Source organism: Haematobia irritans, chromosome 2 (genome assembly GCF_050003625.1).
Source record: "Haematobia irritans isolate KBUSLIRL chromosome 2, ASM5000362v1, whole genome shotgun sequence".
Taxonomy (NCBI): Eukaryota; Metazoa; Arthropoda; class Insecta; order Diptera; family Muscidae; genus Haematobia; species Haematobia irritans.
In genome coordinates, this window is record NC_134398.1 from 37210630 (window position 1) to 37228008 (window position 17379).

The following is a 17379-nucleotide window of genomic DNA, read 5'->3' on the forward strand; positions in this document are numbered from 1 at the left end:
AGCGTTGACTTCACTTAACCTGTAGTATAATCGTATGTGGGTCATTGACTTAAGTGTAAAGTAACTGTTATTTGGGTTAAATTAAATTACTTACAGATGGGATATTCCATGGGAAATGAGATGGTAGGAGATTTTTTTTTGTAGTACGAGTATGTATATCCTAGACCATTATGTGGCCAGGGTATTGTAATTTTTTTATCTTAGTGGAAATATAGCCAATAGAAATTTATTTCTGGACCCCTTTATTAAAATTTACTAAACCATTTATATACATAGAGTTTATATAGATGAAGAGATTGTCTATTCGTCAGTATATATATTTTTTTTAGTAAATAAAGATTGTATGTTTTGTTTTTCGTTAAAGTCTTAATCGAATTTAGAAAAAAAAACGTCAATTAAAATTTTATTGATCTTAACGAAATTTAAAACAATGGCAAAAAAAAATCATGGAATCTAAACCGACAAAAGAACTGTTTTAATGACGACACCTAAACATTTACTTACCTCATCTTTGCCTTTGACAACACACATTTTCTGATCATCCTCAGGCGAATTCCATACCAGACGTTGTTGCTCCTGCAGATCATGTATACTTATGTTGTAGACAATATTTCTGTAAATAGGCACAAAAAAAGATGAATTTCATTTAAAATTTTATTTAATAAAAATTTACAGTAGAAATGCTTGTAAAACTCTTAACAATTGAATTTCATGTCATTTAAAAGTTTCGCCACAGCCCCCCATTACCCCATTAGAGAATTAACACAACTTTGCTGTTTACCATTCTAGCACAAAAGGGAATATTGCCTCATTGTTTGGTGGACCATGAGCAATACAAAGCTCAAATGTTAACAAACAAATCCGAAATGTTTACATGCGAAGCCTAATTAAAGTCGTACCAATAACCATTGTAGTTACCATTCAGTGTTAGTACATTCAGGTAATCAAAAACAAAAGAAATATTTACTTTATTTCTTTGAACAAAACCATGGAGATTAAATTGAGATGATTAAATTGTACCGGTAAGTAGGAGCGAAATTTTAATTTTTCGTATGAAAAGAATTTCGAAGAAAAAAACATTTTGGTATAAAAAAATTTCCAAATATAAAATTTTTCAATTTCCAAATATTCAATTTTCAAATAGAAAATTGTTCCTATGGAAAAACTTTTCAAATAGAAAATTGTTCATATAGAAAAACGTTTTCGAATAAGAAATTTGTCGCATAGAAAAATTTTTTGAATAGGATTTTTTTTATATTTTTTAAAAAATGCTTTATTTCGTTTCGAAAATTTGTTCGTTAAGACTAAGTTTTCAAATAGAAAATGTTTGGCATAAAAAAAATTTTCGAATAGAAAATTTTTCGTATAGAAAAAAAATCCAAATACAAAAATTTTTCTATAAAAAATGTTTCCGTATACTTGTATGGATTTTTTTTATTAGGAAATATTTCGTTTAGAAAATTTGTTCGTTAATACAAAATCTTTTTGAAATAGAAAAAAATTTATAAAAAAAAAATAACATCGAAAATTATTCGTATAGAAAAAATATTTTGATACATTTCTTATAGAAAAAAGTTTCAAATAGATAATTTGTCTCATAAAAAAATCAAAAAGAACATTTTTCGTATAGAAAAACTTTTTGAATGGAAAATATTTTGTACAGAAAAATATTCATATGGGAAATAATTTTTCGTATAGAAAAAAATTCCAAATAGAAAATTTTTACTACAAAAAAATGTCTCCATATATTTGTATGGATCTTTTTTATACTAGGAAATATTTCGTTTAGAAAATTTGTTCGTTTATACAAAATTTTTTTTTGAAATAGAAAAATTGTTAGAAAAAGAAATCAAATAGAAAATTTTTCATATAGAAAAAATATTTTAATAGATATATTTCCTATAGAAAAAAGATTCAAATAGAAAAGTTTTCGTATACAAAAAATCCAAAAGAAAATTTTTCGTATAGAAAAACTTCTTTAATAGAAAATATTTTGTACAGAAAAATATTCATATGGAAAATAATTTTTCGTATAGCAAAAATTGCCAAATAGAAAATTTTTGCTATAAAAAATGTCTATATATTTGTATGGATCTTTTTTATACTAGGAAATATTTCGTTTAGAAAACTTGTTCGTTAATACAAAATTTTTTTGAAATAGAAAAATTTTTAGAAAAAGAAATCAAATAGAACATTTTTCGTATAGAAAAAATATTTTAATAGATATATTTCTATAGAAAAAAGTTTCAAATAGAAAAGTTTTCGTATAAAAAAAATCACAAAGAAAATTTTTCGTATAGAAAAACTCTTTTAATAGAAAATATTTTGTACAGAAAAATATTCATATGGGAAATAATATTTCGTATAGAAAAAATTGCCAAATAGAAAATTTTTACTATAAAAATGTCTCCATATATTCCCAGCAAAAAAAAGCGTCGCCAAAAAAGTAGTGAAAAGGTTCTCTTTGGATCCGGAAGTTGTGCAAAATTGGCGCAGAAGCGATGAATTCAACATGGGTTTGTCATAGGACGGATGTCCACAATTTCAACAGCCGTTGCATTGAATATGCAACACTTCTTTAGATGTGATCCGAAGTCAGTTTTTTGGATGTGAATTAAAAAATTTTGTGGTATTTTGACAAATAATTAATTGTCAGGAACCCTTGACCTCAAATATTTTCAAAATTTCGCAATTTTCTAGAATGAATTTAGACATTTTTTCGATAAAATTTAAATAATTTATACCATTTTATTAAGCCTTACCTTGAATTTAACATATTTGAAACAAAAAAAAAAAAACTAAAAAAAAACTAAATTCTATAGAAAATTTTTCAGTACAAAAAAAATCTGTAGAAAATTTTTCATTGCAACAAATTTCTTTTAAAAAAATTTTCATTGCAAAAAAAAATGCTTACATATGCCCTTACAGATTCCCCCTTTATTTTGACGTCAAAGCAACAAGGACCACAATTCTGTGCCAAATAATTTAGTTCCTCGTAGTTAACTTTTGTCATGGTTCCTAGAATTGTTTGGCATGGATAAGGAGTTTCTACAGAAACAGAATTCCAATGCTAGTGACAGTTTTGCCGAACAACTAAAGCCTTGAGGGTCGCATGTTTCCACAACAGAAATCCTTTATGCTGAGTACAGGGCAAACTACAAGTGAGAGAAAGTTCTCGGAGCTCCTTTAAAGATATGTATGTACATACATGGACCCCTTTCTTCCGCCGACACATTTCACCAAACGTACATCACTTTTAAGTGAATTGTCACCATGAAATTGCATGAATAAACTCGCTACGCTCTGCCAACAATATATTCTCTTTGGGACATGTGGGGAGTAGAATGAACATTTACTCTTTCATTTAGTTGTCATCCTCAATGCTACCAAGCATGTTGTTGGTGTTTTTGTTGTAATACCAACCACATTAACACCACCCGTGGCTGTTGAATTTACATTTTTGGCTAAAATGAAGTTACGAATAAAATACGTGGGAGATATAGAGGAGCCTTTGGCTTCAAAGTAAATAAGATTTCAAATGGTTTAGCATAAAAGTTAAAGATAAAACCAAGTGTTGACAATTCATAAGCTCCAAAGAAAAGCTATGCAAAATTTACTACAAAATTGATGCGTGTTGGGGAAGAGTACGTAAATATTTAATGGAATAACGACAATGTGGAATAGAGAGTTTTAGTAGTTTAGTTTATAATATAGCCAGTCTCAGAGGTGGGAGAAATAGCTAATCAACTATGGGGTTACTCAATAAATTAAAACTTATAATAAAATCAACATTAAATTGAACATTGAAATTAAATTTAAAATTAAAATTGAAACTAAAATTAAAACTTAAGTTAAAAATAATAATTAAAATTAAATTTACAATTAAATTTTGAATTAAAATTAATTGAAATTAAATCTAGAATTAAATTAAATTTTAAAATTAAATTTAGAATTAAAATTAATTTTAAAATTAAATTTAGAATTAAAATTAAAATACAATTGAAATTAGAACAGGATTAAAATTAAACAGATAATAAAATCAAAATTAAAAATGATCAAAAATTTAAAATTGTTAAAAAAAATAATATTAATAATAACATTAAACTAAAATTGAATTTAAAATTAAAACCAAAATTTAAAATTAAAATTTGAATTAGAATTAGAATAAAACTAAATTAAAATTAATTTAAAATAAAAAATTAAAATTAAATAAAAAATTAAAATTTAAAATAAAATTAAAATTTATATTGTATTTAAATTTAATTTAATTTGGAATTAGAATTAAAATTAGAATTAAGATTGAAATTAAAATTAAAAATTAAAAAATTAAATTGATAAAAAATTAAAATTTAAAATAAAATTAAAATTTATATTGTATTTAAATTTAATTTAATTTGGAATTAGAATTAAAATTAGAATTAAGATTGAAATTAAAATTAAAAATTAAAAAATTAAATTGATAGAAAATTAAACTTAAACTTAAACTTAAACTTAAACTTAAACTTAAACTTAAACTTAAACTTAAACTTAAACTTAAACTTAAACTTAAACTTAAACTTAAACTTAAACTTAAACTTAAACTTAAACTTAAACTTAAACTTAAACTTAAACTTAAACTTAAACTTAAACTTAAACTTAAACTTAAACTTAAACTTAAACTTAAACTTAAACTTAAACTTAAACTTAAACTTAAACTTAAACTTAAACTTAAACTTAAACTTAAACTTAAACTTAAACTTAAACTTAAACTTAAACTTAAACTTAAACTTAAACTTAAACTTAAACTTAAACTTAAACTTAAACTTAAACTTAAACTTAAACTTAAACTTAAACTTAAACTTAAACTTAAACTTAAACTTAAACTTAAACTTAAACTTAAACTTAAACTTAAACTTAAACTTAAACTTAAACTTAAACTTAAACTTAAACTTAAACTTAAACTTAAACTTAAACTTAAACTTAAACTTAAACTTAAACTTAAACTTAAACTTAAACTTAAACTTAAACTTAAACTTAAACTTAAACTTAAACTTAAACTTAAACTTAAACTTAAACTTAAACTTAAACTTAAACTTAAACTTAAACTTAAACTTAAACTTAAACTTAAACTTAAACTTAAACTTAAACTTAAACTTAAACTTAAACTTAAACTTAAACTTAAACTTAAACTTAAACTTAAACTTAAACTTAAACTTAAACTTAAACTTAAACTTAAACTTAAACTTAAACTTAAACTTAAACTTAAACTTAAACTTAAACTTAAACTTAAACTTAAACTTAAACTTAAACTTAAACTTAAACTTAAACTTAAACTTAAACTTAAACTTAAACTTAAACTTAAACTTAAACTTAAACTTAAACTTAAACTTAAACTTAAACTTAAACTTAAACTTAAACTTAAACTTAAACTTAAACTTAAACTTAAACTTAAACTTAAACTTAAACTTAAACTTAAACTTAAACTTAAACTTAAACTTAAACTTAAACTTAAACTTAAACTTAAACTTAAACTTAAACTTAAACTTAAACTTAAACTTAAACTTAAACTTAAACTTAAACTTAAACTTAAACTTAAACTTAAACTTAAACTTAAACTTAAACTTAAACTTAAACTTAAACTTAAAATTAAAATTAAAATTAAAATTAAAATTAAATTTAAAATTAAAATTAAAATTAAAATTAAAATTAAAATTAAAATTAAAATTAAAATTAAAATTAAAATTAAAATTAAAATTAAAATTAAAATTAAAATTGAAATTAAAATTAAAATTGAAATTAAAATTAAATTAAAATTAAAATTAAAATTAAAATTAAAATTAAAATTTAATATTTAATATTATAATTTGAGTTAAAATTAAAAGTTGAATTAGAATTAAAATTATAATTAAAATTTAAATTTAAAAATCGGAACGAATTGTTTTAATTCGCCAATTTTCCTGCAATATGACACAATGATATCCTCTGTAGCACTACTTAAACCTGTCAAATATCATTCATTAATTAATTTTTTGTGTATATATTTCAATGAAAGCCTTTCAAGTTTCAAGTCTCAATAGTTTTAGTGTCCAATAGGATTGATTAAAATAAATCTAACGTCAATAAGTGGCATCCGCAGTACTTTCTCTTATGGGATAAATTAATAAATGTAGACAGATTTGGTGTAACAATTCCGTTTTTTTAAATCCCATAGACCTGTCAACGTCACTTATCTCAATATCCGATTTTATTTGACTTTGCCTTAAGTCTTTTAAACATCGAAGAAAGAATGTCAAGAGTTGTAGTTTTAATTCACTTTAGAGAAAACTTGTAGGCCTTAACTTAAATCATTGTCTATGAACCCTCAGAGTTTTGTCAAGAATTACAAAAACATAGGAGGCACAGTGGTTAAAATACGATTTTGGGAATTTTTTTGGTGAAATCTTGAAACGAACGCTGTTGAACAATGAAACCAAAGAAATTGAACCAACTAATAAACTTCTTTAATGACCTTTGCTATGAGTGGTCTCATTTTATTTCCCTATATTAAAGATTTTATTTTTTGTTTTATAGAAACACTGTGAGCAAGTACCCAATCTTTTGATGTCATGCCATTTGAAAGGATACAACTTTTTTAATTCCCCAAAAAGAAACCAAATACAAAATGATATACAACTGGCATTTTAAGAGATCAATGTGGACACACAAAAAAAGGCTAGAGCTTACACATCATCTGCCTTTGGCTTGTAGCTTTGGTTCTAGAGAAAAATCAATTTCATCATAGCCTATTGATATCTGAAATGCAGATGAATAGTAAGGAATCGTTTAACCTGACTACAATGGAAAAGCAGTAGAATATGGCTATACGTATGTACATATGCAACGCTGAATTCTAGGTATCATTGAACGTTTATTTGAATGGCTAAGTGAATTGAATTTGAAGCCGAATTCTACTTGGTATTCTCTTGACGATAAGTCATTCGAAAGAATTGGTAATATACTTAACGAGAACGAATATTGGGAATCTGATTACGAAAAGGCCGGGAGAGGAAGAAAGAAATGACAGACGGGGAACAGTGACAGAAGTAGAAAAAGTGCTAGGAATAAATTAAATTTATTTAATATAATCTGTATCAATTTCATTTAAATTAATTCGTTTTTTTTTTAAATTGTAATTCTGCCATATTTATTTTTTATCTATAGTTTGCTCAGGGATCATATATTGTAACAAATGGATACATGAAATGTACCTTTTGCAAAACATAGTGAGTAGGCTCAAAATTTTATTGCTATAGAAAATCTTGTCAAAATTGTATTTCTATAGAAAATTTTGTCTACATTTTATTTCTATAGAAAATTTTGTTAAACTGAATTATATACGTATTTAATAGGCTTGTTTGTTTAATATATACCCCGTATGGACTAACTTATAATTTAGAAGACGGTGTTAAGAAGTTTTAAGATACCTTGCCATGAGCAAGTGTTACCGCAACCCAAGTAATTCGATTGTGGACGAAAGTCTTTAGTAGAAGTTTCTACGCAAACCCTGGTGGAGGGTACATAAGATGCGGCCTGGCCGTATATACTTACGGCCGTATATACTTATTTTCATTATTTCCCCCCTTTGATCAGCTTAAGGAAAATATAAAAATGCAGGACACATTATCAAGAACATAATTTTTTTTTAAAATAATTTTAAAAAAGCCTTACATTCTAAATGGGTTTCGTTCAATCAATTTGATAACCCTTGTTAGTTAAGCTACTCTTAAAGTTTAGCTTATTATGTAGTTTATCTCATAAGATATATGTATGTTACTACCAAACTCTTAATATCCAAAAAAAAGAAAAGAAAACAATGTTATGATGAGCATAATGTTATAATTACAGCTTATTTCAGTGAGAATATAGCATGCATAAGATATCTCTCAATGTGAGAGCAAGATTGAGATGCACTGTGTTATCATTGCGTTATTGACAAGACCAATTCAGTATGTATTGAGAATAATGCCGATAACATAGAATTTAGATTATATTACACATGATAGGAGAATAAAATTCAAGAGAGTACTCTATTTTATGTTAAAATTAGCAGACATGTAAGCAAATTCCTCCAAGTAACAATTTAAAATGAAATAATTTACGACTTTTAAGCCAATTAAAAAAAAGATGTATTCATTGTTTTTTTTACTACACTTCGCACATATGATTTCTTTATTATTTAAACAAGTATATACGACCGTAAGTTCGGCCAGTCCGAAGCCTATGTACCCTCCACCATGGATTGCGTAGAAACTTCTTCAAAACACTGCCATCCACAATCGAATTACTTGGGTTGCGGTAACGCTTGCCGATGGTAAGGTGTCTTAAAACCTCCTAACACCGTCATCTAAATTGTAAGTAAGTCCTTACGTGGTATATATTAAATTAACAAAAAAAAAAAAAAAACGATTAAATACGTATATAATTCAGTTTCACAAAATTGTCTATAGAAATACAATTTTAACCAAATATTCTATAGGAATAAAATTTTGGTAGATTATTTTTGGCTCGAGTGGCAACCATGATTATGAACCGATATGGACCACTTTTTGTGTGATTGGGGATCGGCTATATATAACTATAGACCGATATGGACCAATTTTGGTATGGTTATTTGCGGCCATATACTAACACCACGTTCCAAATTTGAACCGGACCGGATGAATTTTGTTCCTCCAAGAGGCTCCGGAGGTCAAAACTTCAGAACGGTTTATATGGGGGCTATATATAATTATGGACCGAATTGAACCAATTCTGGCATGGTTCATAGAGATCATATACTAACACCATGTTCCAAATTTAAACCGAATCGAATGAAATTTGCTTCTCTTATAGGCCCTGCAAGGCAAATCTGGGGATCGGTTTATATGGGGGATATATACAATTATGAACCGATGCGGACCAATTTTTGCATGGCTATTAGAGACCATATACCAACATCATGTACCAAATTTTAGCCGAATCGGAAGAAATTTGCTTCTATTTGAGGCTCCGCAAGCCAAATCTGGGGATCGGTTTATATGGGGGATATATATATATATATATATATATATATATATATATATATATATATATATATATATATATATATATATATATATATATATATATATATATATATATATATATATATATATATATATATATATATATATATATATATATATATATATATATATATATATATATATATATATATATATATATATAATTATGAACCGATGCGGACCAATTTTTGCATGGTTATTAGAGACCATATACCAACATCATGTACCAAATTTTAGCCGGATTGGAAGAAATTTGCTTCTATTTGAGGCTCCGCAAGCCAAATCTGGGCATAGGTTTATATGGGGGCTATATATAATTATGGACCGATGTCGACCAATTTTTGCATGGTTGTTAGATATACTAACACCATGTACCAAATTTCACCATGTACCAACACCATGTACTAACACCATGTACCAAATTTCAGACGGATCGGATGAAATTTGCTTCTCTTAGAGGCCTCGCAAACCAAATCGGGGGATCGGTTTATATGGGGGCTATATATAATTATGGACCGATGTGGACCAATTTTTGCATGGTTGTTAGAGACCATATACTAACACCATGTACCAAATTTCAGCAGGATCGGATGAAATGTGCTTCTCTTAGAGGCTCCGCAAGCCAAATATGGGGATCTATTTATATGGGGGCTATACGTAAAAGTGGACCGATATGGCCCATTTGCAATACCATCCGACCTACATCAATAACAACTACTTGTGCCAAGTTTCAAGTCGATAGCTTGTTTCGTTCAAAAATTAGCGTGATTTCAACAGACGGACGGACGGACTTAGAGTTTCACCACGACCCAGAATATATACATTATTGGGTCTTAGAGCAATGTTTCGATGTGTTATAAACGGTATGACAAAGTTAATATACCCCCCATCCTATGGTAGAGGGTATAAAAATAGCTGGTAATTATATGCTATTTACAAGCTTTTATTGAGTACATCTAATCAGTGTCAGGAGACTCCGAGTTAAGCAGTATATACCTTGGAGGATCTGGAGGGAAAATTTTTAATAAGTATATTTTCACCCAGATGAGTGATAATATTGTGACCGCAAAAGTAGTTTTTATCCAAAAACAAAAAAAAAATGTTAGATTCAATCACGAAATTAAATAATCCAATTAATTTTTAATAGAAATGTTCTCACCAAAGTTCATTGAAAAATTAATTTATCCAATTAAAAATTACTGAATACTATTAATTTTTGTTCACAGAAAAAAATATCACCAAAATATTTCCCATTAAATTGAAGTTGAAAAATAAATAAAATACAATAAACTTTTTAATCAAGAAAAATTAAGTCAATTAAATCATAGATTGACAATTTTAAAACTTTTAATTAAAAAATTAATTGATACAATTAACTTTTTAATCAAACTGGGAAGACCAAATCAGTTTAAAAAAAGTGATGCAATTTTGAATTAAAAATTTATTTCAAACAATCAATTTGTTAAACAAACTAAAAACACAAAGTCTAATTGAAAATAGTTACGTTTTTAATTAAAAAATTAATTGAGTTTTGCAATCAATGTCAGTTAAATTTTTCATTGAATCAATTAAAAATTTTATTGAAATGAAATCAGTTAATTTTTAATCAAGTATTTTTTATTCACAATTAAACTGTGATTGATACTATTATTTTTGAGCTTGAAGATATTTCAATTAAAAAATTAAATGGATTAATTAATTTCGTAATTGAATCAGAAAATAAAATTTTTGTGTTTTATTTATTTTTGTTTTAATTAAAAAAAAAAATTATTGAATCAATTAAATTTTTAAATGAATATTTTCGAAAATTCTATTAAAATTTTAATTGGAAAATATTTTAGTGAATATTTTTTCTGCGAAGGTGGATCCAGAATCCAGATCATCCAGTTAAACCTTTCAAAAGTGGACACTTAGGGTGGCCTAAATTTTGTCCACATTTGGGAGATATTCACTTATAAGAGGTAATGTTTGAGAGGTGTCCATATTTTCAGAGTGTTAACGTTTGAGAGATTTCGCTGTATATGGTTAGATTAGGTGCCAGCCTGATATTTCAGGCTCACTTACACTAATCATTCCATTGTGATGCCACAGTAGTCAACATCTCTCTCATCTCTGAGTGCTGCACAATTCTATGTTAACCCAGATATGCCGACCGTACTACATGTAGTACACCTGTTATGTTCAGGTTTCTGCGTTTACAGTGCTTTACATTTTCTAATCTACTTGTTGGTGTGCTACAGAATATAACGGCCCGTCGGCATATCTGGGTTAAGCTCAATGGCCTCTTTATTTATAGCCGAGTTCGAATGGGTGAAACCACTCAGAGAACATTTGAAAAACTCAGAAATGTCACCAATATTACTGAGAGGGGATGGTGGATCCCCTTTCGTTCGAAGATTTGTAAATAATAAAAATTTAACCGATTTTTGATCCGACATGAGGGACGTACACCAATGCTTATTTTGACTTAAGACTCTGTATTAGGTGACTAGGAGAAAGATTTACAATGAAATCTCTCAAACATGGATACTCTGAAATCTGGCCAACTCTCAAAAGTGGGCAAAATTGAGGTGAGAGGTTTCACTGTATCTACCTATATTTTTAGGCCATATCCATGTCTTCTTTTTTTGTTTTGCTCTCTTGCATTTCATGTTACACTTCATTGACCAAATACAATTTTTTTTCCACCATCCATCCATCTTTTCGTCACGGCTATTCGAGTTTTTTTTTTCAAAATTCTAATGGTTTTTAATTAAATTAGTTCTTCGTCGAACACGATGAGGATATGGGTAAAGTAAAATTTTAATGTCAGCCATGTTGACCAATACATTTTTATACAAGACCCACCAGACTGAATACGTCATAGAACAAACACTCAGTTTTGTGGAACCGCAACATTTTCTCGATATTAGAAAGAATTTGATGACACTACAAAGCTGTTAAAAGCATGGGCGATGGTAGAGAAGTTGGTGGGCGAGATGGAATTTTTGGCTAAACAACCGAAAGCTGCAAATGTCATTTGAAATGATGCCAAAAAAATGTAAACATGCCTTCACATAGGCGCTTAAGGGCCCTAATGTTAAGGACACCCCATGAATGTCACAATAAATGGATGTACTGGTATGAACAGTGTAAAGAAGAGTAAGAGTACGGGAGTGTGAGAGTGTGCAAGCCATAGATGAATGACAAAAACATGAACATAGACCAATGACGACCACCATCAAAAGACCAGCATCATAATGCTTTACAAATATTTGTTAATGGAGATGACTTGGCTAACGTTATGTAGATCAAGTAGTCTCCATCTATGTATAAGAGCATGTAAAAGGCTTATGCAAGAGATGTTATGGGTGCTAGAGAGAGAGAGCGAAAGAAAGGGCTACGTAACACGAATGTAATTTTAATCATGTTTATGACTTGATAGGACAGCTGTTACATTTAAGGTTGTTGCGTCTCTTCATTCGTTGACAGCGAAGGTTATATATTTTTGCTGGTAGGCGTAAAACTGATGACGATGATTTACGAAATGATATACAAAAATAGCAACAAATAGAATGGTGATACCGGTAAATCAATTATAGTAATAATAAGTCTTTCTAAAAAGGTATCAATACAAAGCTAAATGCTGGTTGAATAGATTGATGAGAACTTTTGATTGGTTGGACGTGAAAAGCACTGAGAGACTGGAGATGGAAGTTAACATATACAACTCTTTGGAAAGTCTACACAGCAAAAGAAATGAGGACAAACATTTTGCCTTCAAGAAGGGGCCACAACAAATTAACATTAGAGAAAAAAAACGAATATGGAAACTGATTAAGACAAAATGGAAAGACGTTGAAATTACTTAAGGTGTCTTTACTGATAAAATGTGGTAAAATGAAGAGAATCTTTTGTAACAAGTCCGGCTTATAAAGGAAATTTTATTTATATTAAAAATTTGATGATTTAGAAAAATAAGAGAATTTTGAAAACTTATTAAAAAATATTTTGTATATTAAAAGCGTTAATAAGTCGAGTTAATTTGAGGAAAATCTCATTGAAACTGGGTCTAAAATATGAAACATTCTACCATATTGCCCAACTGAGGCGTACATGCATATGGGAGCTATATCTAAATTTGAACCGATTTTGACCAAATTTGACATGCATTGTTAGAATAATAATTCTGCTATCTCTGCAAAATTTCACGTAAATCGGAGTATAGCTTTGGCCTCCGTGGTTATATGAGTGTAAATCGGGCGAAAGATAACAGGTTGGCTGATAATTCCCCGGTCTGACACATAGATGGCGTCGCTAGTGTTAAATTCATATTATTTTTATATAGTACCAATCTTCAAATGATTCGTGTCATAATTTGACGTCTGTAAGTCAACTAGTTTGTGAGATAGAGCGTCTTTTGTGAAGCAACTTTTGTTATTGTAAAAAAAAATGGAAAACTAGGAATTTCGTGTTTTGATAAAATAATGTTTTCTGAAGCGAAAAAATACGGTGGAAGCAACTTGGCTTGATAATGAGTTTCCGGGCTCTGCCCCCGGGGAAATAAACAATAATTGATTGGAATGCAAAATTCAAGCGTGGTGAAATGAGCACGAAGGACAGTGAAAGCAGTGGACGCCCGAAAGAGGTGGTTACCGACGAAAACATCAAAAAAATCCACAAAATGATTTTGAATTACCGTAAAATGAAGTTGATCGATATAGCAGAGGCCTTAAAGATATCAAAGGAACGTGTTGGTCATATCATTGTTGGTCAAATTTGGCTGCAATGAAGAGGTGATCGCCGAAACTGAGGCCTATTTTGAGGCAAAACCGAAGGAGTACTGCCAAAATGGTATCAACAAATTGGAAGTATATGCGGAAGCTCTGTGCAAAATGGGTGCCGCGCGAGCTCACATTTGACCAAAAACAACAACGTGTTGATGATTCTGAGCGGTGTTTGCAGCTGTTAACTCGTAATACACCCCGAGTTTTTCCGTCGATATGTGACAATGGATGAAACATGGCTCCATCACTACACTCCTGAGTCCAATCGACAGTCGGCTGGGTGGACAGCGCCCGGTGAACCGTCTCCGAAGCGTGGAAAGACTCAAAAGTCCGCTTGCAAAGTAATGGCCTCTGTTTTTTGGGATGCGCATGGAATAATTTTTATCGATTATCTTGAGAAGGGAAAAACCATCAACAGTGACTATTATATGGCGTTATTGGAGCGTTTGAAGGTCGAAATCGCGGCAAAACGGCCCCATATGAAGAAGAAAAAAGTGTTGTTCCACCAAGACAACGCACCGTGCCACAAGTCATTGAGAACGATGACAAAAATTCATGAATTGGGCTTCGAATTGCTTACCCACCCTCCATATTCTCCAGATCTGACCCCCAGCGACTTTTTCTTGTTCTCTGACCTCAAAAGGATGCTCGCAGGGAAAAAATTTGGCTGCAATGAAGAGGTGATCGCCGAAACTGAGGCCTATTTTGAGGCAAAACCGAAGGAGTACTACCAAAATGGTATTAAAAAAATTGGAAGGTCGTTATAATCGTTGTATCGCTCTTGAAGGGAACTATGTTGAATGATAAAAACGAATTTTGACAAAAAAATGTGTTTTTCTTTGTTAGACCGGGGACTTATCAGCCAACCTGTTACTCCCAGTGCAAAATTTGAAGCAAATCAGGGCAATACTCCGGCTTTGTGGCCATATAAGTGCAAATCGGGCGAAAGATATATATGGGAGCTATATCTACATCTCAACCGATTTTAACCAAATTTAGCACACTTAACGATACTGCAAAATTTGAAGCAAATCAGGGTAAAACTCTGGCTTTTGAGGCCATATAAGTGCAAATCGGACGAAAGATATATAGGGGAGCTATATCTAAATCTGAACCGATTTGGCTGATATTTTACATATTTTATGGGAGCCCCAAAATGTTTGGCTGTGCAAAATTTTAAGAAAATACGTTGATAAATATATCAATTACGACCAGATCGGTGATAAATATGTATAACAGCTATATCTACATAAATCTGAACCGATTTTTTCAAAATCAATAGCGATTGTCCTTGGGCCTAAGTAAAACTAAAAGTCAATATAAACGTATGACGTATTGCTTTCAATTTTACATTTAAAATACCTGAACACCCCTCATTTTGAAGGTGTGTGTGTGTAGAATTTTGCCCCTATTTTGATTTTGAAATTCACTCTTCAGTTGTCAAAATGCCGTCCAAGCAAGAAGAGCAGCGTATCAAAATTTTGCTCGCGCATCGCGAAAATCCGAGCTACTCGCACGCAAAGCTGGCAAAATCGCTAAAAGTTGCCAAATCAACCGTTACAAATGTAATTAAAGTGTTTGGGGAACGTTTGCCGACAGCCAGGAAGTCTGGATAGGGGGGAAATCGAAAACTGGAAGCCGCTGAGACGACAAAGAGATTTGCCGGTAGTTTCAAAACCCTAACCCCTCTCTCCGAGATGCCGCAAATAAGCTGGGTGTATCGTCTACAACCGTGCATCGAGCCAAAAAACGAGCCGAACTATCGACTTACAAGAAGGTAGTGACTCCAAATCGCGATGATAAACAAAATACGACGGCCAAAACGCGATCCCGGAGGCTGTACACGACGATGCTGACGAAGTTTGACTGCGTGGTAATGGACGACGAAACCTACGTCAAAGCTGACTACAAGCAGCTTCCGGGACAAGAGTTTTATACGGCAAAAGGAAGGGGAAAGGTAGCAGATATTTTCAAGCACATAAAACTGTCAAAGTTCGCAAAGAAATATCTGGTTTGGCAAGCCATCTGTACCAGTAGCTTCCGGGATTGTCAAACAAGAAATTTACGAGAAAGAGTGTTTGAATAAACGTCTGCTGCCTTTCCTGAAGAAACACGGTTGTTCCGTACTGTCTTGGCCGGATTTGGCATTTTGGCATTACGGTAAAAAGGCCATGGAGTGGTACGCCGCCAACAACGTGCAGGTGGTTCCCAAGGACAAGAACCCTCCCAGCACGCCTGAGCTCCGCCCAATTGAGAAATACTGGGCTATTGGCAATCGGAACCTAAAGAAGACCAAAAAAACACACAGAGAAGAGATTGGTTGGAAATCGGTTGAAGTAATGAAAATTCTACATTTATAATTAAATATCAATTGTCCCAATACATATACTATATTTACAATCATACATGGGTCTTTACTACAATGTTTCATCTATTTCAATGGATTTACGTTTGTGATAGAAGACATACAGTTGTAGGAACTAAATGTCTCAATTTTTAAAATTTTTGTCTGAATTCGGATGACACGACCTGCCGTAATTAATTGTCGTAACTGTCATTTAGTTATCACCACTCACGGATGGTCTTCACAACCGAATGTCATTTGAATTATTTTACAAATGTCATTTCTATTAAAATATTAATTTCATGTCGAAAGAAGACGTATTTTATTGATTTCAAAGTAAAACGGCAGAATTTTTAGATGCAGCAATTTTTTAATCTTCTAAGTGTCTACCAAATTATCTGAAAAACTCGGGAGGAAATAGATTGGATCAGAATCAATGGTCAAGGAGTGAAATATGCAGGGAAATCAAGATAAGATGGAAAATGTACCTCTGTAATTCTACAAGCAAAAACCGTAAAGATTGGATACACCAGGTATGTAGGTCCAGATTACCTTATATGTTCCAAAATGGATTGGAATATATCCCAATTTCTACTTCAATATGATTTGATCAATTAACCACAACTTTTTTCTTTTAATTTAGTAAAATACTGACCAGAGAGGTTGATAACTGAAAATACATGGTTGACAAAAGAAATATGAACTTTCTCGATAGCTGGTGATGTCGGCTGAATTTCAGATTTTACTTCGGAATCATTTAAACCGACATTTTTACGTAAAGATTATAGCAAGTATCAACATACCATGTCCACCAATGGGATGGTCTGTTAATATTTGTTATCTGCAACAGTGCCTGTAGAACCGATATTCACCATTTTGCGTCCATATCATTTAAATAGGTGCACATGTTCTTGATTTTTGCCGGGATGATTTCCAATTCATGGAGATGGGTATACGAGCTGATTTATAACGAACATAATCGTGCCATTTTCATGACTTAATATCAAATATATTGTTTTTACATTTATACTATACATATATTTAAATAAAGTAAAATATAATATAATATTGAAAAGAAATTGGTTTTTAATTTGGCCATGAGCACTATTAATGTCGGGCAGCACAACCGAATGATGAAGGTCGTCGGGAGACCCAACTAATACCATATGAGATATTAGTTGTGTCGACCGAATCAGTCGGGTGGCAC

The 17379-nt window shown here is 30.3% G+C and overlaps 1 protein-coding gene across 1 annotated transcript in view; it reads right to left on the reverse strand.

Annotated features, from left to right (window-relative positions):
* Sema1a (semaphorin 1a) overlaps nt 1-17379 on the reverse strand; it is a 1157214-nt gene that overhangs the window by 321935 nt on the left and 817900 nt on the right. Inside the window, 1 exon segment of the mRNA XM_075293762.1 lies at nt 505-613. Within this exon segment, the coding sequence (XP_075149877.1) occupies nt 505-613 (109 nt within the window).